This window comes from Pseudorca crassidens, chromosome 5 (assembly GCF_039906515.1).
Source record: "Pseudorca crassidens isolate mPseCra1 chromosome 5, mPseCra1.hap1, whole genome shotgun sequence".
Lineage (NCBI taxonomy): Eukaryota > Metazoa > Chordata > Mammalia > Artiodactyla > Delphinidae > Pseudorca > Pseudorca crassidens.
Window position 1 is genome coordinate 74536613 of NC_090300.1, and position 21673 is coordinate 74558285.

At 38.9% G+C, this 21673-nt stretch overlaps 1 protein-coding gene across 1 annotated transcript in view; it reads right to left on the minus strand.

Moving 5' to 3' along the window:
* Positions 1–3059: 3059 nt before the first annotated feature.
* Positions 3060–21673, minus strand: part of ATP13A5 (ATPase 13A5) — a 101363-nt gene continuing 82749 nt past the window's right edge. The window contains 6 exon segments of the mRNA XM_067737156.1: positions 3060–3233; positions 3235–3328; positions 4730–4809; positions 7147–7235; positions 11023–11225; positions 13998–14172. Coding sequence (XP_067593257.1) covers positions 3060–3233; positions 3235–3328; positions 4730–4809; positions 7147–7235; positions 11023–11225; positions 13998–14172 — 815 coding nt within the window.

Genomic DNA, 21673 nt, shown 5'->3' on the forward strand with positions numbered 1-21673 from the left:
TGTAGGTTTAAGGTGCCATATTTAGAAAACAATATCCTGTGTTACTTTTCAAGGCTTTTACTATGTCAAGGAGTGTCATGATTTTACCCTTGCATTTTATTGATTATGTGTTGAACGAAACACACTACTTTTTCATACCTTTCCAGTGGAATTCTTATCGGCAGCAGGTGGGGAGAAGTGGATGCAGGTCTCTATACCCTGGGATTATATCAGATATTATAACATTACCCTACAAACGACACTGCCAGCTAATGACATCCTTATTGTGCCATCATTAAAAGTATGGCATTAAATAAAGGAAAAGTTTAAGTAAATTTAGGGGGTTCGGGGTGGAATGAGGGAACCAGGAATATGGTAGATAAAGTAACTAAACAGATGACTCAGTGAAAGTCTTGGACCTGTTAAACTGATTTAGATTTTACTCCCAGGCCAGAAATACTTTACAATCTAATTGCAGGGTTAAGAATACTGATAACAGAAGGGGTCACGTGCTACCATCAGGGCAAGTAGAGACCCTGTCTCTCTTCCTGTTCCCTGACTAATCCCTTCCCTTTCTTATGGCACCATTTCTGTCTGCAGATAAATCCCCTTCCTGCAGATAAACTCTCTTCCCCGCTTTTCTTCTGGGAGGTGTGTCTCCTACCTGATAGCATGATCCAAAATTATCCCTGCATTTTTATTCTAAATTCAGTTTCATATCCCTTTTATGTCCTACTCTCAATAGTAAAATTATAAAAGAAAAAAAAAAGGCTCTTTCCTAGTATTGTCTAATCAGGGTGAGATTGGCAGCAGCTTAATGTGTTCTGTCTCCCTGGGTGTGCTTACTTTTTAATAAAGATAACTGCAGAGGACAAATCTTAGCCCTGAACAGGAGACTGGGGTGTGGTGAAATTTCCACACTGGCCTATGGGTGAGGGAATGGAATTGGCAACACAGAGGACATCCTGAGGATCCTCAGGTCAAACCCTTCTAGAGGACTCTGAACATGTCCACTCCAGAAGGCAGTCCTAGCAGTACTGAATAATACTGAAAAGTCACAAGTGTGCTTTTAAATGAAATTCATGGATTCATTTTTCACAGGTAGTGTTCAAGTCTCTAGCACTTTTCAACCTTAGAGATAAGCTCACAAAGTTAGCCATCAGTCTTCTCAAAAAGTGGCCACTCTTGGTGATGGGTCGTTTAAGGCTGTCTGGTTTGTTTTTCCTATAGGTGATCATTTGATTATGTGGCCATGTTCATTGTGCTTTCGTCAAACATTTTCCCCAAGACTACTTAACCTTTCTCTGAGTGTATTTTTAATGAAGTCTAGTGTAGAGTCCAACTTTATCATGTCCAGTCCCCACCTTCAAAAAGGATGTGTGAAATAAAGATCATCGCCTATCAGATACCTAATTGGTTGTTGAAAACCTGAGTGGTGGGAGGCTGTACATTTGTTGAAAAAAGATTTAAAAAAAAATCTTTTTATGCTATCTACATGTCATAGTGTATCAATTGAATCTTCTCGTTCTAAAGGTCAAATTACTAAATACAGATATTTCAGCTCAAGGAACCTGAGCTGCCGTGTTTTAGGTTGACATGTATTTCTTAATCATAAGCTAAATTAGACACATTTAAAAATTGTCACTCTCCAAGAGCTGCACATCCAAGAAAAGATTAAAAATAAAATAAAATATTAAATGTTTGTTTGAATAGGAATTTTCATTTATGCTGCTGGTTTGTGTAAAAAGCATATAATACTATTTACAGCAACGAGTTACTGAAATTTGAAAACATTTTTTCAATCCTAAAGATTTCAGAATTGTAAAGACATGATTGAATCCATGCATCACAGCATTAGGCACGTAATGGGCACTCTTAGAATGGGACTGGTTAACTAATTGCCTATGACCCATTAAAGATCTGTTTAATTAGCAAAATTAGATTTATGCTTACAAGGAAATCCTAGTAGGGAATTTAAAATGTTCAGTAGGAATAAATATCTTCTCAAGGTCACAGTGAGGTTGATATATGTTAAAGGTAATAAAGTGCAGAATATATTTGTAAAGCATGTACCCGTTCTTGTGGTCCTTAATGTGCATCTGATAATTGATTTAGATTATGAAAAGATGAAATGGAACTTAAGTCATTTAGCATCCTGAGAATTGTCATGCTGTAGATACAAACATTATGGGTCCCTTCCCTAGGATTGCTTCTTTTAAGATGAGCAGTGCTGGGTCTGGGCCAACTTTTGGAGTTAGAACTTGAGATTTTCCTGTCAGTAATAAAAAGCAAATAAAGGTGCCATGCTTCTTTGAGTGAAAAGTACATTTTAATAGTTTATTTCATTACCTTTGTGATCTACTCTGGACCTTCTAACTCACAGGCCCCAAAACAATATACTTTGGGAGATGCCAACATCGGTGGAGTTTGCTTAGATGTTAGCTGTGCCCAAGCCAAGATTATAGGCAGTTATCAGACACCTCCATCATTCTCCACTTCCACACTTACCACCGTTAGAGCTGAATTTTCTGAAGTAAATTTCAATTCTTGTTTCTCTATTAAAACCATATAAAGAAGCAAAATGAGGGATTCTGTGACCTTGGGAAAAGATATATGCATAAATGTTCTTTGCAAGTGAATATAACGTTAAGTAAACATGTAACAATTTATTGAGAAGCTTTTTTTTTCAGATTCCTTTATTTCCATAGATGAAAGTAAAAATATGTTGATGAAACTTTCAAAGATCAAACTGTCCTTCATTTGTTCTTTCTTCTATTGATGTTCATACTATTAATTTTACTACCATGAAAAGTTGTGCATTTTAACCAGGATAATGGTATGCATTGTGAATAAAGTTTGTTAGAAAAAAACCGATACTCTAGGAAATGCATTATTTTTCTCAATGGTAGAGGATACAGTCAAAATAAACATATTTAAGGGCCTTTGTTGCAAGGCCCAATACACTGAGAAGTGCACTTTGAATCTTCAGATGGAGAAAGAAAAGATAAGGGTAGACTATCATCACCTCTCTACAGTGTTTTAGTTTCTGGGTAAAAGAGGGATGCAGTTAACAATTCTGATTACAATCTGGTCCAAAAATGTGGTTCTGTGGTTTGGCCTCCCAATTCGAGTTTTTCTTTTGGAATCTGTTCAGAGCTTTCATAGCCTTGGTTGATGTAGAATCCATTTGTGCCATCGCCTGAATAATCTGTCCTGTTTGTGGGAGGCCAGGTTGGGTCTTCTGCCAGTTTTTTTTTTTTTTTGCCAGTTCTTATATTGACTTTTAGAATGGATTCCACATTTTTTCTTGATCAGTAGCCAGAGCTCTCGATTTTGAAGGATGGAAAATCAGGTAGAAAAAACAATTAAACCATCATCCACTTCCCCTGGCAGCCAGGTTGCTTACTGCCACCCCTTGTTTTCCCAGGCCTTGCTCTAAAGGTGCTTATTACTGATGCTGTGGCCCCTTCTCTCTGCAGCCCCACGAAACCTAGCAGCTCCCCGGGTTCTTTCCCTTGAGAATTGAGAGCATGCTTGTGTTCACAGAAATCTCCAAAAACTTACAGCCTTTCATTTCCACAGATTTCCTAGTTCAATCCTGGCTGGCAATTCACTTAGAATTATTTTACTGCCGGACTGAAATGATAACAAAATAATGCACTCAAAATCAAGAGAAGAAAAAATCACTGCTACCTGCTCTATGCCACAAAGAAGGTGTCAAATAATGGTTTGTTGAATGAATGAATGAACTCTAGAAAGCAAATGGGTTTTGCTTTCCATTTTGGGGGTGGGGTCTCTTTTTTCTGTGCTTACAAGTACGCACAATTTTTATGCATTTATAATAATAGAATTGGTCAAATCTTGCATTCCACTTTTGTTTATACTAGACTCTGTCATATACAGTTTGTAGCTACCATCTTCTCAATAATCATTTTTAATGATTGTATAACATCTCTTCAAATTGCTGTATTACTATTTATTTTAACAGCATCTCTACTTCTGAACACTTGAGTTGAATTTAATATTTTACCACTGTAGATAATACTATGATGAAAACCTTCATACATACAAGTTTCTTCTCTCTTTTTAGGTTGTTTTTTAAAATAAAGTCTCAAAAATGGAATTCCTTTGACTGTGAGAAATTTTATGTGCCTTGTGTACAATGGGATATTTGTATATAAGCATATTTTTTCTTAATTTGGTTGATGCCTTTTCCCAAGGAACTTCAGTACATGAATCTTTTTATTGAACTGTCCCTTAAAAAATAGTACCTGAGCCTTTCACTGAGTAGGTAAAGTCATTTAGTGACACTGAGTAGAAGAGAAATGCTATAGGAGACGGCCTTCAAAGGGTAAGAATTGACTAGAATGAGCAATGGCTTCCCTTCTCTCTTAATTAAGGAAGCCTTCCTGAAGACAGTTCTTCACTCTAAAAGGTCTCATTGAATTTTAGAGCTAGAAGGTCACCTGGTCTAGTCTCTAACAGATTATTAAAAATACTAGGAAAGTACAATACAATGCCTTCATGTGAGACAAAATTAGTTAATTTGATGTTTTGCTTTCTACACTACAGATACTGAGAGCATTTCTATGCAGCCTTCAAAGAATTTCTCATTTCCCCAAAGAGAACATGTGCAGTATCACTTTGGGGGATTAAAGTGATTGCTCTAAAAACTGAGCATCTGTTGAGAGTCAGTCCTTTATTTATCTCCCCAGAAAAATAGTAAGAGCTATACAGAGATTTCTTTACCTCTACAAAGAAGGCCACACAGAATTGGGTGAGGGCTGCCACCAAAATTGAAATCCTCCATGATGTGATGGTTAGGATGAACTGTTGAAAAAGAAATGCTACCTTTACACTTTGCATACCTTACACTTCAAAAGAACACCTATTATCTAATTTAATTTATGTATTTGTAACAACTCTTTGGGCTTGGAGGGTTGGCAGTACTCTCTCCACTTTACAGATGAGAAGGTCAGTACCTTGCCCAAGGAATCAACGCCAATAAATAAATGGCACAGCCAGAATTCAAATCAGATCTGACTGCCTCTTGCCCTGTGTTCCCTCCACTGCCTGACAATAGACACGGAGTAAACGTGCCCTGGGTCGCAGACATGAGACTGGACACTCTGGAGCCTGTGTGTCTCTCTTCATTTTTATCTTCTCAAATAGAGGGAAGATTAAATCGTTCATCTAATCATATTATTACTTCTAATTCTCCCAAAGCAAAAGCTACCTGGAGTTCATTCTTTCAGTAAAATTGACATATGAGTTAAAGAAACAAAAGGGGGACAGAAGTTCACGTTTATTTTGATAGAAACTAGGTGAAAAAATTTTGAATAATGTTCCCAGCCCTAAATCTAATGGCTTGATGAAAGTTGAACCTGCCCAACCCACCTCCTTTTAAGGATTAGAGGATACACCTTGACCACCAGATACACTTATTTAATAGGTGTGAGAGCTACAACTTTCCATGGACACTTATTTAATAGGTGTGAGAGCTACAACTTTCCATGGCTGCTTCCATAGCAAAAGAATAGTTATGCAGCTCCTTTTCAGACCCTAAAGGGTATAGAATACGTAGGATGACTGTGAAGAGGGTGGGCTGTGTTTAGGACTGAAGCCACAGACCTTCCGCAGTGTCTAAACGCTCACCTTTGATTCTCATCCCTATTCTGATAGGGGTTATTTCAAAGTAACACTATGTTATTTTCTCCCCTAAGTGGAGACAGCTTTTTTTAGGGTTGTGAAATAGGCTCCCTGGGTAAAAGGGTGGTCTGGAGAAGGCTGTAAGATGCGACAGTGGGTCAGATGGTAGTGGATAGACTGGCCCTTTCCCTCCTGCTGCCACCACCCTGATCTGGGAGGTCTCTTTTCCATCTGTTAGCCTGGAAGGCACTGGCCACACTGCTTTGGAATTTGCTTCCGTGATGCTCTCCGCTCCTAGCTTCTGGGCTACTTGAGAGTGGTGACTACATCCTACTCTTTGTAACCCCAGTGCCAAACCCACCCTGGAGTTTGATGTTTTGTAAATGACTGAATGGTCTGGGTTTTCATTTCCTAACTGCTTCTCTCTCCACAGCCTCTCTGCTCTCACATACAGCCTTCCTGCTGTCATCTAACGAATCTGTCTTAGGTGCCCCGCTGAAAACCCTGCCCCGGTATCTTCAAGGACTCCCATGGTTCTCAGCATAGAGTCAAAACATCACTGTCCGCCTACCTCCATCCGTGCCTATTCCGCAGCATGCTGCCTCAGTCTTAGCTAATTTTCCAGGTGTTCTGTGAAACAAGGCTTGCTTTTGATTTTTCTCTCTGCCACCCTACATTCTTTTGCATTTCCAAGGCAAAAGAGAATCATTCAGCCCCTCTCTGTTTGTGCTTAGGCTGTTGTCCTGCCTGGGACTATACCCGCCTCCTACTTAGCAAAATCTAGCCTATCCTTCTGGACACAGATCAAGTTTCATCTCCTGCCTGAAATCTCCTACGGCAGGAGGATCCTGCCCCAGGGAGAGCTCCTCCTTCCTCTGTCCTTCCCACTTCTCTCTAGTTTACACTCTCTTCAAGCATGGACGGCCTCAGGTGGCCATGCCATCGTTTCACTTGGGTATGGCTCATCTTTGAAACAAAACAAGAGGTAGAGGGCCAGAGTCAATCTTTCTCTTTATTTTATTCCTCTCACAATGCTGGATCCAAAAATGGGCTCAATAACTTCTTAATAAATTTAATTTTAACCCAGTGCACCCTGGGTCCAGTGATGCCCACTGAACTGAAATTCCTTACAGTCACTGCCTTACAGACAGAACACGATTGTCCTATAAGTCTATTTTTTCTCACTCTTCACAATTACATTATAAAGGATTTCTACTATATGATTTAAAAAATAAACTTGAAGGATTAATTATTGTATTAGTATAACATGGAAGAATAAAATATCCAAACCTGGCGTTCCAGGTATGAACAGAACAAATGAACCCAGCTGATGACCCTAATAACATGAAAACACTCAGAGGCTAGCGTGTGTGCGATGGAGACATGTTATTTGCTCTTCTAGTAAATGAGAATAGCCTCACAACATTCAGTGGCCAGAGAGGATATCGGAGTAAATGACTTGCAAATTACAGTGCAGATGTGGTCCCACTGCACATGAGAGTCACGGATGTCATGTGCCTCCGTCCCATGGTATATATCTTGAAAATCAGAAAACAGAATGGAAATTGTGAGGCCCAAGGCAGATACCAGCAGAAGTGAGAATATATCTGAAGAAACAGCAAACGGTATTTTTAGATGCTAAAGGAATGTTTCCTATAATTTGGCACACACGTTGCAGAATCAATTATCTCTGTTGGGCAAATACCAGATACATCTTCAGATGTTTTGATATATCCTCATATGTTTTAAAATATGTTCTAATGCTTGCAAGACAAAGGTGATATCTTAAAAATCTTTCCTTCAAAGGCTGAGCCTAGAAGCTGTTCATTAAACGTATTCTAGTAAATTCCATAAAGGAGTTACCTCAACTGAGGGGTCCTTGGGGCTGGGACACTCTGCAGTGACCAGCCCATGTAAATGGTCACCAGAGAGATCCTGATGCTTTATTACTTCAGGTCTAGTGTCGTTCATGAATAAATAAACAGTCATTCTTCTTGGTGACACCTCACTCTTCTTCATTGCCTAGAGAATAAAGTCCAAGGGTCTTGAATGATTGACGTTCAAGGCCTTCCACAATCTGGTTCCAATCAGCCTTTCTAAACTGATCTCTGGTTGCTCTTCCCTATGTGCCAGGAAAGTTAAACCACAAGCCTGCTGCTTCGACAGAGGCCCAACACTTCTGTGCCTTGGTTCATAAAATACCCTGCATAGATGATATTCTCCCAGTCTTGGCAAGTTCCAATTTTTCTTTTTCTGTTTTAAATTTATTTATTTATTTTTGGCTGCGTTGGGTCTTCGTTGCTGCGCATAGGCTTTCTCTATTTGCGGCGAGCGGGGGCTACTCTTCGTTGTGGTGCTCGGGATTCTCATTGCGGTGGCTTCTCTTGTTGCGGAGCACGGGCTCTAAGCATGCAGGCTTCAGTAGTTGTGGCTCGTGGGCTTAGTTGCTCCACCGTATGTGGGATGTTCCCGGACCAGGGCTCGAACCCGTGTCCCCTGCATTGGCAGGCGGATTCTTAACCACTCCGCCACCAGAGAAACCCCCAATTTTTCTTAGAAAGCCCAGTTCCAACACCACTTTCTTTTAAAGACTCCCCAGTCTTCCCTTACCAAGTTTTATTTCATATGGTGTCTATCACTCTGCTTTACATGGTCTTCATTTATGTATCCACTAGGCTGTAACCGCCTGAAAGGGACTTTTTATCTGCTTTTCTGGGACTCTAATTGAATGAGGAAGTGAGAAACTAGCATGCACATCTGCTGGCTTCTTTATCTCCAACCTGCCCACATTGCTTTACTTTGGGGCGCTCAACTTCTCAGTATGCACTGTGCCAACATCCCTGTTCTTATCCCCCAAACCCATGCACTCCTGTGTCCATCAGAATTTTCAGGTGCTTTGTAGACGGTGCCTTATAAATGCTCTTTGATGGGATGAACACCTTCAGGCCGAAACAATAGCATTTAATCAGTGTTGATATGATATAAATGATTCTTACAATGCTCAAAATTTATAAACAAACAAATTAGATTTTCTCTTATATTCTCTCTACCTCATTTATTCCAGTGTTGGTGGTCTATTGGCTCCCAACTCCATAGAGGTCTATACCAACCAGAAATCAGAGGCAACTGTCCTTCTACAGCAGACCCTACTTTTTGAAGCCACAAGGGCTCGGTTTTCCCCCTCACCACCTACACCCACCCTCATATTCATCCATGCCTTATTTTATATATACAACTAGAGGTAGAACCTCTTGGAAGAATGCCCTGGCTTGCTTGAGAGGGGTGTGAGACAAAAGAAAAGAGGGAGCTGCATCTCCTAAAATAAAGCAATCTGAGCAGCTTGGTGATGAGAATACCCCCAGGAGATGGCTGTATGGATTTTTCACTTACTTCATTGTTTCCAAGTCCCAAGGACCCAGATGCTGGGAAGAATATGATGCCCCAAGTGTCCATCCTGATGAAGGCCTGGTACTCACTGGAACGGGGCTGACTGCCGTGCACATCACACTGTACTCAGACTAGTGATCTGAAAAGCAGGCCAGGCTAGGGCACAGCTGAGCAGTGTAGAAACAAAATGATAAGCCTCTCTTCTTTAATTCAGCTTTGACTGGAAAACGTAATAAGGAACTGAAGTGAATGTTGCCCTCCTTGGTTAGTTGCTATTGATGAGGAAAGTTGAAAGAATGGGCTCTGTTTGCACAGGTGATTTGGGAAGACAAGCCCCCCATTTTTTATTTTAAAACATAATCTTGATTTACTGGAAATAGAAGGGTATTTTCTTTACATGATTGGCTCACCTTGAACCAATATTCAAAATCGTATTTACAATTGAAAACCACTAGAAGTATTTTTATGAGGGAGTAGGACTATCTGCTATTTCCACTATTGCTTGACATTGCCTTGGAAGTTCTGGACTGTACACCAAAACAGAAAATATAAATAAGCATTTTCACTACTGAAAAGGAGGAACATTATTAATTGCAGATAATAGTAATTATCTTTCTAGAACACTCAAAAATCAAGGATTTACAGCAAAGTTCAGAAAGGATTCGGAGTAGAAAAATAAATACAATAAACAACACTATACCTTTCACATGTATTTGTGATCACTGATTAGAAAATATCATGGGAAAAAGTCAATCACAATATAAACAAAAATACGAAAAGCATAGAATTAGTGTTTTTAATAAATGTGCAGGATCTATAATGGAGGAAACTACAAATATTTACTAAGAGACATAAAAGAAAGACATGACATGGTCTTAAGTGTGAATACTAAATTGTGTAAACAAATACATTTTTCTCCTAGTATTAAAATCCCAAAGGAGACTTTTTTAAAAGCCTGGCAATTTACTCTATAGTTTATTTGGAAGAATGGAGAAGAAAGAAAAGTAAGAGATTTTTGAAAAATGAAGACTAATGATGATATACCAATCTTATTACTTATTAAATCATTATAAAACTATAATTTCTAAAGTATAATAGTAGATTAAAGAATAGGCTGGCCTATCAATGAAACATAAAAGACAGTCGAGAAATAACTTAATTATATATAAATTAATATATAACATAAATATAATATGAAAACATATAAATTATATATATCAGAAAACCATAAATATACATGTATATAGGTATGATAAAGGTGGAATTATATTCAGTTGAATAAATGACCGAAAGGAATGTTAAATAATAAAATCTGCTGGGAGAACTAGTGACTAGTTGGATAAACTAGTTTGATCTCTACCTCAAACTATATGCCAAAATTAACATTAGATTTAAAAAGCATTAAAATAAATTAAAAAACTAAATGAGTGATGATCTATCTGGTTTTGTAATGAGAAAAAAGCTCTTTATGAATAAAGGTAGTGGAAAAAAATCACAAAGGAATAAACAACTCACAAATAAATAAGAAATATTAACAGCAGCCAAGAAGAAAAAAAAATGGATATAAAATGTAGACCATTCAGAGAAGAAGAAAGACTAATAACATGAAAATACATTCATTGTCACTGATGATCAAAAAAATGCACAGAATGATTAAAGTGACTTGCCTAAAGTTATAAAACTACTAAGGGGTCAAATTGTATTTGAATTGGTTAGAAAGCCTTTTACAAAATATCTTGACATAAGTGTATGTGCTTAAGACAATTCTTGATGACTCAGATTAGGACAGGACTCGTGACCATTCAATATAGCACGTACTTACGTGCACATGAGCAGGTTTCTGCTCATGGGCTCTACTACCTGTGACAATTATGGTTCAGTACTCAATTTTAGAGTAATGCAATTGTTTCCTTCTCAGCCAATCACTTCACCAGTGAGTTGCAATTCTAGGGATGGTGGGAGAGTAGAAAAAAATGTTTGAAAAGAAAAATTAAACTTCATAGTTACAGTTTGTATAGATGGGTTTTCGAAATGGCTTTCCCTTAGAAAAGATAAATGTTGTTGTGATACAGTTGATGGTGGTGATGGGCCATAGCGTGGTACTCTCAAAACTTAAAACTGAATTGGGAATCAGAGTTGCATTTCCAGTCCAGTTTCTTTCCAAACTCACATTTGTTGAGAAATTACTCTGGTTGTCCAGAAAGCACTTACTAGAAAAGAATCACCAGCATTTATGGAACTTTTAATTCTATTTTTATCCAACTGGTACTGGTAGGAAAAAATTAGTTAATCACAACCAGGAGACCTCACCTTGCAAGCTGTTCCAGCCAGTAACTACCAGGACATATTTTGTTCACCTCTTGCAACGACAAAGCATGAATAAAATGCAGAGGAAGTCAAGATTGTTCTTTGTCCAGAATTCCATCTGGAGCAAATGATCTGTCTTGAAAGGGCTTGGATGACAATTTCCTATGGAAACCTTTTCAGTTTGGAACATATGAACTCTATGTGTGTGTGTGTGTGTGTGTGCACGTGTGTGTGGTGTGTTTGCTTTAGTGGACTAATGTAAGCCTCTTAACATGGGTCCTGAGTTTGAATGTGCCCACTCTAATCCACTCTCCTCACACAAGCAAAGCCTCTTCCTGAGGATCTGAACATTCTCCTGCTTATGAGTGTCTGTGTTTCTATTTTGCTAATAAATTAAGTTCAGACTTCTCAGGCTGGCCCAGAAGACCTTCACACTCTGGTGTCAAGGAACGATTTGAGACATCTTTTGCTAGACCTCCCATGCCCTTATATTCCAGTCATAGGGAAATATTCCCTGTTCCCCAATTTGTACACTCCTGGGTCCAGATATCCTATTTCCCCTAAGATCACTGTATCTGAAACATCTTTACATTCAGTCAAGCATAACTAGTGCTCCCCATTCTTCTCTCTAGTGCTGCATTTAGCTCGTTGTTTTGCAGTTATTCCTTCACATATTTTTATTTTCCACCCCTGGGATGAGAGTTCTTTGAATGTGGAATATTTCTTTCGGTTTTACTTTTGTTTGTTTGTTTCACTCAACTATATAACAAATCCTTAGCACCTAGCACAGTGATCCACATGATATTTGCTCAGAAAAATATTTTTTTTAAGACATGGGCTTTCCCATTCTGGATTGATCCATTTGTAATATTCTTTTTTTTCAATAATCAAGCCCCAAAATAAACTTGTTTTCATCAGCTTTCTTGTTCAGCTTGAAACTTTTTACTACTATTATAACTGTTTATAGATAAAATTCATTTTTCAATTGTGAACTCAAATGCAAGACTTAAGTCATATTATCCTTGGCTCCCTAGGCTCCCAAAATGTGCTTTGCATACAGTAGATGTTCAGTTACTGTCTGTAGAATAAATTAATGAAACAATCAGCAGTCACAAAGCTTTCTTGCATAAAGAGGACAGACAGACTAGAAGGCCTGAATTACAGAATTTAACACCAAAATGTATCCAATCCAGTATACTTACATGGCAGATAAAAAAGTTGAAGACTAGGGCTTCCCTGGTGGTGCAGTGGTTAAGAATCCACCTGCCAATGCAGGGGACACGGGTTCGAGCCCTGGTCCGGGAAGATCCCACATGCCACGGAGCAACTAAGCCCGTGTGCCCCAACTACTGAGCCTGTGCTCTAGAGCCCTCGAGCCACAACTACCGAGCCCATGAGCCACAACTACTAAAGCCCGCATGCCTACAGCCTATGCTCTGCAACAAGAGAAGCCACCCCAATGAGAAGTCTGCGCACTGCAACGAAGAGTAGCCCCCACTTACCGCAGCTAGAGTAAGCCCTCACGCAGCAACGAAGACTCAACACAGCCAAAAATAAATAAATAAAATAAATAAATTTATATATAAAAAACAGTTGAAGGCTAGAATGACATAGCTAGTTAATGACAGAGGTAGGACTACCCATCCATCACCCTTTTGGCTATACCATGTTTCCTAGATTCAATCAAAAGGTCACTTCTCTGAATACGTGCACTCCAATTTGGGGAAAAGTCTGGTTTTGAAACAAAAGTCAATTCTATATTCTAAGTAATGCTTGAATTGCTGCATTGGGGGTCTAAATGATAGTCTTAGACATCGTTTTGTAGTTTTCAATCTGTCCTTCACTGATCCCTGGGGCTCTGATGCCCTCAGGATGACAGTGGAGCGAGGGGGAGTTTGTAAAAGCCCCACCTTAAAAAAAGCAGCTCTTTCTGCCTTTCCTTTTGGAAGTCAGGCAGGCTTTGTCAAAAAAATGTTTGAACATCTAAATTCACCTCATTTTACCCTTAATTTATAGTTAAGGAAATTAAAGCCCTGGGAGGTGAAGAGATTTGCCCTGAGTCTACTGTTCGATTCAGTCAGAACAATGATACCATCAATGAACATTTTAACACTCATTTGAAAAACTGAAACTAATTTAAACAAATCTCTTGTATATCAGTGGCTGGTTAACTATAGCCCACTGGCCAAATCCGATTCACCACCTGGTTTTGTCAATAAAGTTTTATTGGAACACAGTCACACTAACTTGTTTACATGTTGTCTCTGACTGCTTTTTCACTACAACAGCAGAGTTGAGTAGTTCCAACAGAGACCACAGAGCCCCCAAGGCCCGAAATATTTACTACGTGGCCATCTACAAGAAATGTTTGCTGACCCCTGGTCTATATGATGTCCAAACCACCAGCAAATGAATACATTCATTCAGTCAACCAGCCATTACATCTATGCATCAACAGCCAATGTGAAGATCTTTCCCCACCCACTCCACATGGCTCACTCCAGCATTCCACCCATTGACTGTTCTGTGTTCTATCCCATCACTGGTATTTTGCAGTCTGGAAACAACTTTGGTTAATTAAAAGTTTAGAATACATATTCAAACCAAGTTGAACAGCGTCATTGGGTGTTCATTGTACCACCTTCAGAAAGGAAAGCTAAGAAACCAAACTTGACCTGTGTCTGTAGACCTCACAACACCAGGGCTGCTGCTTCACACAGAGAAATGCACAGACTTGTACAATGCAGGTGAAGCAGGTGTTTAAAAAGACTGACAATAGCAAAGGGGGAGAAAGGAGCTGTCCTGCTGGTTGGTATGGAGCCAGCTTTGGGTAGGCATGAGTTGAGCTCACTGAAAAGACAAATGCATTTTTCCATGTTACAATTTCATTATTGAGAATAAAAGATTGAGATGCATGCTACCCTGAGTCTTGTGTTAGGGTTCAGACTCAGCAAACGTGAATTGAGGGTTTACATCTAGGTAAGCTCACTGCCTAGCTGCACGTCCAATGCTACCAGCCTTTGCCTCTTCCATGCTTTGGTTTCATCTTCTGAAATGAAAATTAATGGGTTCAAAAGTTCTATAATTAATACATGTACCATATTGCATAGTGCAAATATTTTCTCCACAACCAGACTGGCTAGGAATGGTATGTAAAAGAGAAAGATGACTTTCCACATGGATAACAGTACTGTTATCTCTCAGTGATGATGGAAAAGTGGAGAGTTAAGATGAAGAGAGTAAGGAGGCATCTAACAGGACTAATCTTCGTATGCTGGGAAATTTTTAAAAAAACACTCACTCTATTATTCACTTAGCCAACATTCTCTGAGCACTTCAGTGTACCAGGATAGATGCTAGAAGTATGTTCTGCTCCCTCCTGGACAAGTGTGTAATTGGAAGACTGCTAGAGCACATTAGAATTAGTTAGGAAAAAGAACTTAAAGAAATCTTCCCTCCAGATGGGGATGTTAAAATATATTTTGGTCCTAGGATTTATTTTTTAACATTTAAGGGATTGGCAATGGGCAGGGATTAAACAGAACCACAAAAAAAAAAAAAAAAAAAAAAGAAAAAGAAAAAAGATGATTACATCCATCTCAAAAGCCTTATATGCTAACAAACTGATGAAAATGGAATGTACTTTACTTCTCAGGGCAGAGCAGGAAAGAAGCATGGAGAGGTCGGGATGTTTCAGTTCTTTACATCTGTTACTTCTCCCCTTTTCATAGCTTATGACTGGTTTCTTTGATATAAGAAAGTGAGGTATGTATCCTCAGGTCTGTGTTCATGCATGTAAAGGCAGGGAGGCGGGGATTGAGTGTCCAGTTTTAGATAATAGAACTCTAAAGCAGGTCTTTAGTTTGCTCAATGTGTGTTCTGGGGTTATCACAAACACTCTTTGGTTCTTCATTTTCTCATGCATAGAACGAATGTGTTGGAATGTCTAAATGGTCTCCAAAGGCTCTTCCAACTCATTTATCCTAAATCTCTCTGATTGTCTAAAGCTTTTACCTTTATCAATTTAATCAGTGTTTCCCAGGAGGGTGCTGGGCTAGCGGCTGTGAGTTATGCAGAGTTGAGAAGGACATCTCCTCTGCTTTTAAAGAGCTTGAAGTCCAGTGGAAAACACAGATGGGGTGTGTAATAAAGAATGTGGCTAGCCTTTGTCTCAGGTGGACCCTTGGAGTGAAAAGTTTGACTGGCCTTTGTCCCCACTTCTTGGGATATATCCTCTAAACCCTTGGAATTTCCTGATTGATAGGAGTATCCCTTCTGTTCATAGTGGGCCTAAAGAGAGTTTGTGCTAATGAGCTGACTCAGGATGGGAGCTGGCCATGCCAAAAATACCAACTGTATGATTAGAGAGCTGGGGCCTTCAGAGAAGAAGAGAGCTGGAGATTGAGCTCAACCTCATGGCCAATGATTCAATCAATCATGTTTCTATGATGAAACCTCAATAAAAACTCCAGACAGCAAAGCTCATGTGAGCTTCCGTGTTTGGCAATACTCTGCATATGGTCACACATCCACGTGCCAGGAGAGTAAGGCAGACTGACTCCCTAGGGAGAGGACAATGGAAAAGTCATGTTTGAGATCCTCCCAGACCTTGCCTTTATATCTCTCCCTTTGATTGGTTCTGATTTATATCTTTTTGTTATAATAAAACTGTAATCAGATGGATAGTGCTTTCCTGAGTTCTGTGAGTTGTTGCTGCAAATGATTGAACCTGAGGGACTAGTGAGAATGCCCACATTTATAACCAGCACGTCAGAAGTGTAAGTGGCATTGGGACCCCCAAACTTACAGCTGGTGCCTAAAGTGAAGGCAGTCTTGTGAAGGCTGTCCCTTAACCTGTGAGGTTTGGCCCAGCTCCAGGTAGTTGGTGTCAGAAGTCATTGCATGGGCACACAGAGAAGAGGTACACAATGTGGACTGTGGTCAAGACTGGGGGAGGGGTGCAAGGAGACCGCTCTGCAGCCATAGAAAGCAGAGGCTGCAGTGCTTGGAGTTCTCTCTGCAGTCCCGTATCCAAGGTAGAATGTGGCCACAGAGTTCATAGAGAGGCTGTGGGTAGTGAAAAGACGTGTAATTGCACCTCTGGGCATCTGGCTTCTACCTCTTTGGTCTTCTCTTTCTCAGATGTTCATTGTAGTTTCTGCCTTTTCTTTTACACAGGGACTGTGGAAGATTGAATTATTGGCCTCATTGTGGCAAAGTGTACTTTATCTCCCCTTAATTATGGTGTTCACTGTGTAATTTTCTCTGGCCAGAGAGATGTTAGCAGTTTTGAGGCACGCTTGCATGGCTGGGCTTGCTCTCTGGCTCTGCTGTCTTTGATCTGTACTCATAGCATGCTCAGGTTTGTCCATTCAGTCCAGCCCCAGAAAGAAAAATGAGGAACAAACCTGAATTAAACCCAAAGCCTGGACCAAGACCAACTAATCTACATCCTAAGCAGAGTGGCTCAGGTAAGCCCACCTAGATCAACTAAAGGGTAGTCAACTTATAAAACCACGAGGCTATTGTAAGCCACTGAGTTTTGAGAGTGGTTTGTTATGCAGCATTACTATGGCAATTACTGTGGCAATAGATACAGAATCCTTACATAGAGATTATTCTCACTTTTCCCCTAATAGAGATGTTTAATACTTTCTGACAGGGAATCTGTATACTTGACTATAAATAAAAATAAAAATAATAACAACCATTTTAGAGTCCCTACTAGGTTCCAGAGGCTGTGCTAAGTGTTTTATAAACATCATCGTTATTTCTTTAAGAAGCAATGCGAAATAGGTATATTTCTTTACCAGTAAAGAAACTGATGTTCAGAGAACTAGAATCCCTTGCTTAAAGACTCGTAGTTAGTGAGTGACATGGTGGTGATGTAAACTCAAGTCTGTCTGACTGTAAAGCCCCATGTTCTCTGCTCTACAGCAGATTGCAGTGGTTTGGAGCTCATGAATTGAAAAGAATAAAATGAGGAGCCCTGGAATACAAGCTCAGGCAGCAGAACAGTTTACCAGCAACTAGAAGAACTTTTCTGAATTGTCTAGGTTTCTCTAAAATGATGAGATATACATATATCACATTGCATGCAGAGGAATAAAAACTTGTGAAGTGTTATATTTTATTCAGAATTAATCATTACCTCCTCAGAGTTTCCTCAGCACATTACCCATATTGCTGCTATAGTTCAGAATGTCTGGCATTAAGTTTAATTGTTTACATATGTATTCAGCAGACTGTGCGCTCCCTAAGAGAAGAAATTCTGTCTCATTCCACTTTCTGTTCCTTACTGAACCTAGCACAGAGCCTGCTGTATGGGAGGACTTAGCAGCTTTTAAATTCTATTCTCAAAGTATAGTTTTTAACTGTTCGTCATCATTTGGATATTATGGAGGTATGTTTCTCCTAAATAGTTGGCTTACTTGTGTTATGGACATTTCAAGTCACATAAGTCAAATTTCAGGAGTTTTGTGAACTCATCTAAACTACATGCAAAATTTTGATTGTGCCTCAGGAGATTTTTAAGGTGAGAAGATTTCTATCTTCCATCAGATTCTCCAAGGGGACCAAGACCCAGAAAGGGCTCATTGAAGCACTGATGGAACTTAAGAGAGGTATTTCTATAACAGATACAATCCCTCCTACAGCCTTCTTCTCTGTACACTGTGCCTCCTCCAATATGCTGGCGCAATTGGCCCAAATGGAGCTGAATTACATGACTTCACTCATAGAAATGATTGGCCTCGACTGGGCATCTTACCCAAGAGAAGTTTATAAATTTTCTTTCCAAACGATTTGCAAATGACACTGAGAGGTTGAGCTACTTGGCTGTAGTAGGACACGCAGAAAGGTTATGGAAACTCAACAGTAGTCACCATCTGGGGTCATTTGCAAAGTGAATGAGTAGAAGTCAGATGAAAACAGGAAGGATAGAAAGAAGAAGAAAGACAGAAGATGGTCTCTTGGAAATAAAGAAAGAGGACTCTAGCCCTCCTCAAGCCTTGATGCTTTCAACTTTCTGTTCTCAGAATTTTTTTGAGAATTAGGTTCTTAAACATGTCCCTTCCTCAATTTTCTTCATCTAATTTGAGTGGGTCTTACTGAAAAGAACAGGGGTGCAGTTACAACAAGTTCCTTTCAAAATGGCTTCTAAACTTATGAAGGTCAAATTGGACTTCAAGACATGCATTTTCTTAATTGACTTTTCTGACTTCATCTTGCTTTTGTCCTAGATTTTTCCTTTCATATATTATATCTTGTCTTATTAGTGGCCTTTGTATGTTGCATTAAAATCTTGTGGATATGCAAATCAATCAATGTGATAATCCATATTAACAAATTGAGGGAGAAAAACCATATGATCATCTCAACAGATGCAGAAAAAGCTTTTGACAAAATTCAACACCAATTTACGATAAAAAACCCTCCAGAAAGTAGGCATAGAGGGAACTTACCTCAACATAATAAAGGCCATATATGACAAAACAACAGCCAACATTGTTCTCAATGGTGAAAAACTAAAACCATTTCCACTAAGATCAGGAGCAAAACAAGGCTGTCCACTCTCACCACTATTATTCAGCATAGTTTTGGAAGTTTTAGCCACAGCAATCAGAGAAGAAAAAAAAATATAAAAGGAATCCAAATCGGAAAAGAAGAAGTAAGCTGTCACTGTTGCAGATGACATGATACTATACATAGAGAATCCAAAAGATGCTACCAGAAAACTACTAGAGCTAATCAATGAATTTGATAAAGTAGCAGGATACAAAATTAATACACAAAAATCTCTTACATTCCTATACACTAATGATGAAAAATATGAAAGAGAAATTAAGGAAACTCTCCCATTTACCACTGCAACAAAAAGAATAAAATACCTAAGAATAAACCTACCTAAGGAGACAAAAGACCTGTATGCAGAAAATTATAAGACACTGATGAAAGAAATTAAAGATGATACAAACAGATGGAGAGATATACCCTGTTCTTGGATTGGAAGAATCAACATTGTGAAAATGACTCTACTACCCAAAGCAATCTACAGATTCAATGCAATCTCTATCAAACTACCAATGGCATATTTCACAGAACTAGAACAAAAAACTTCACAATTTTTATGGAAACACAAAAGACCATGAATAGACAAAGCAATCTTGAGAAAGAAAAATGGAGCTGGAGGAATCAGGTTCCCTGACTTCAGACTATACTACAAAGCTACAGTAATCAAGACAGTATGGTATTGGCACAAAAACAGAAATATAGATCAATGGAACAGGATAGAAAGCCCAGAGATAAACCCACACACATATGGTCACCTTATTTTTGATAAAGGAGACAAGAATATACAATGGAGAAAAGAGATCCTCTTCAGTAAGTGGTGCTGAGAAAACTGGACAGCTACATGTAAAAGAATGAAATTAGAGCACTTCCTAACACCAAATACAAGAATAAACTCAAAATGGATTAAAGACCTAAATGTAAGGCCAGACACTTTCAAACTCTTAGAGGAAAACATAGGCAGAACACTCTATGACATAAATCACAGCAAGATCCTTATTGACCCACCTCCTAGAGAAATGGAAATAAAACCAAAAATAAACAAATGGGGCCTAGTGAAACTTAAAAGCTTTTGCACAGCAAAGGAAACCATGAACAAAACTGAAAGACAACCCTCAGAATGGGAGAAAATATTTGCAAATTAAACAACTGACAAAGGATTAACCTACAAAATTTACAAGCAGCTCATGCAGCTCAATATCAAACAACCCAATCCAAAAATGGGCAGAAGACCTAAAAAGACATTTCTCCAAAGAAGATATACAGATTGCCAACAAACACATGAAGAATGCTCAACATCACTAATTATTAGAGAAATGCAAATCAAAAGTACAATGAGGTGTCACATCACACCAGTCAGAATGGCCATCTACAAACAATAAATGCTAGAGAGGGTGTGGAGAAAAGGGAACCCTAATGTACTGTTGGTGGGAATGTGAGTTGATACAGCCACTATGGAGAACAGTATGGAGGTTCCTTAAAAAACTACAAATAGAACTACCATATGACCCAGCAATCCCACTACTGGACATATACCCTGAGAAAACCATAACTCAAAAAGACTTGTGTACCACAATGTTCATTGCAGTTCTATTTACAATAGCCAGGACATGGAAGCAACCTAAGTGTCCATCGTCGGATGAATGGATAAAGAAGATGTGGCACATATATACAATGGAATATAACTCAGCCATAAAAAGAAATGAAATTGAGTTATTTGTAGTGTGGTGGATGGACCTAGAGTCTGTCATACTGAGTGAAGTAAGTCAGAAAGGCAAAAACAAATACCGTATGCTAACACATATGTATGGAATCTAAAAAAGAAAAAAAAAAAAGGTTCTGAAGAACCTAGGGGCAGGACAGGAATAAAGACTCAAACGTAGAAAATGGACTTGAGGACATGGGGAGGGCGAAGGGTAAGCTGGGATGAAGTGAGAGACTGGCATGGACTTATAAATACTACCAAATGTAAAATAGACAGCTAACAGGAAGCAGCTGCATGGCACAGGGAGATCAGCTCGGTGCTTTGTGACCACCTAGAGGGGTGGGATAGGGAGGGTGGGAGGGAGACACAGAGGGAGGGGATATGGGGATATATGTATATGTATGGCTGATTCACTTTGTTATAAAGCAGAAACTATCACACCACTGTAAAGCAATTACACTCCAAAAAAGATGTTAAAAAAATAAATAAAATAAAATAAAATCTTGTGGGAACAAGGCAAGGTGTGGATAGATAAGCAAGTAAATAAATAATGTGATAGAATTGTCTTTTTTTAAACATTCTCTAAGAGAATGTACTAGGTAGATTTATTTCATTATGGTCTTTTAAATTAATTTTTTAAAAACTTTATGCAATTTTTAAAGGTTACACTCCACTTACAGTCATTACAAAATATTGGCTATATTCCCCATGCTGTACAATATACCCTTGTAGTCTATCTTACACCCAATAGTTTGTACCCCAACCCCTTTAGTGCCCGTCCCCACCCTCCCCACTGGTAACCACTAGTTTGTTCTCTCTATCTGAGTCTGCTTCTTTTTTGTTATGTTCACTAATTTGTTATATTTTTTAGATTCCACATATAAGTGACAGTATTTATCTTTCTCTGGCTTATTTCACTTAGCTTAATGTTATGGCATTTTCTTTGTCCCATACTAATTCAGGCTTAGGTTCAAAGTCCTAACTGGGGAACCTGGAAATATAGATGCCTTGGTGAGAGTGATTTTACATTGATCGTCCAATCGTCAATGACTCTTAATGTCTGCAGATAAATGTCCA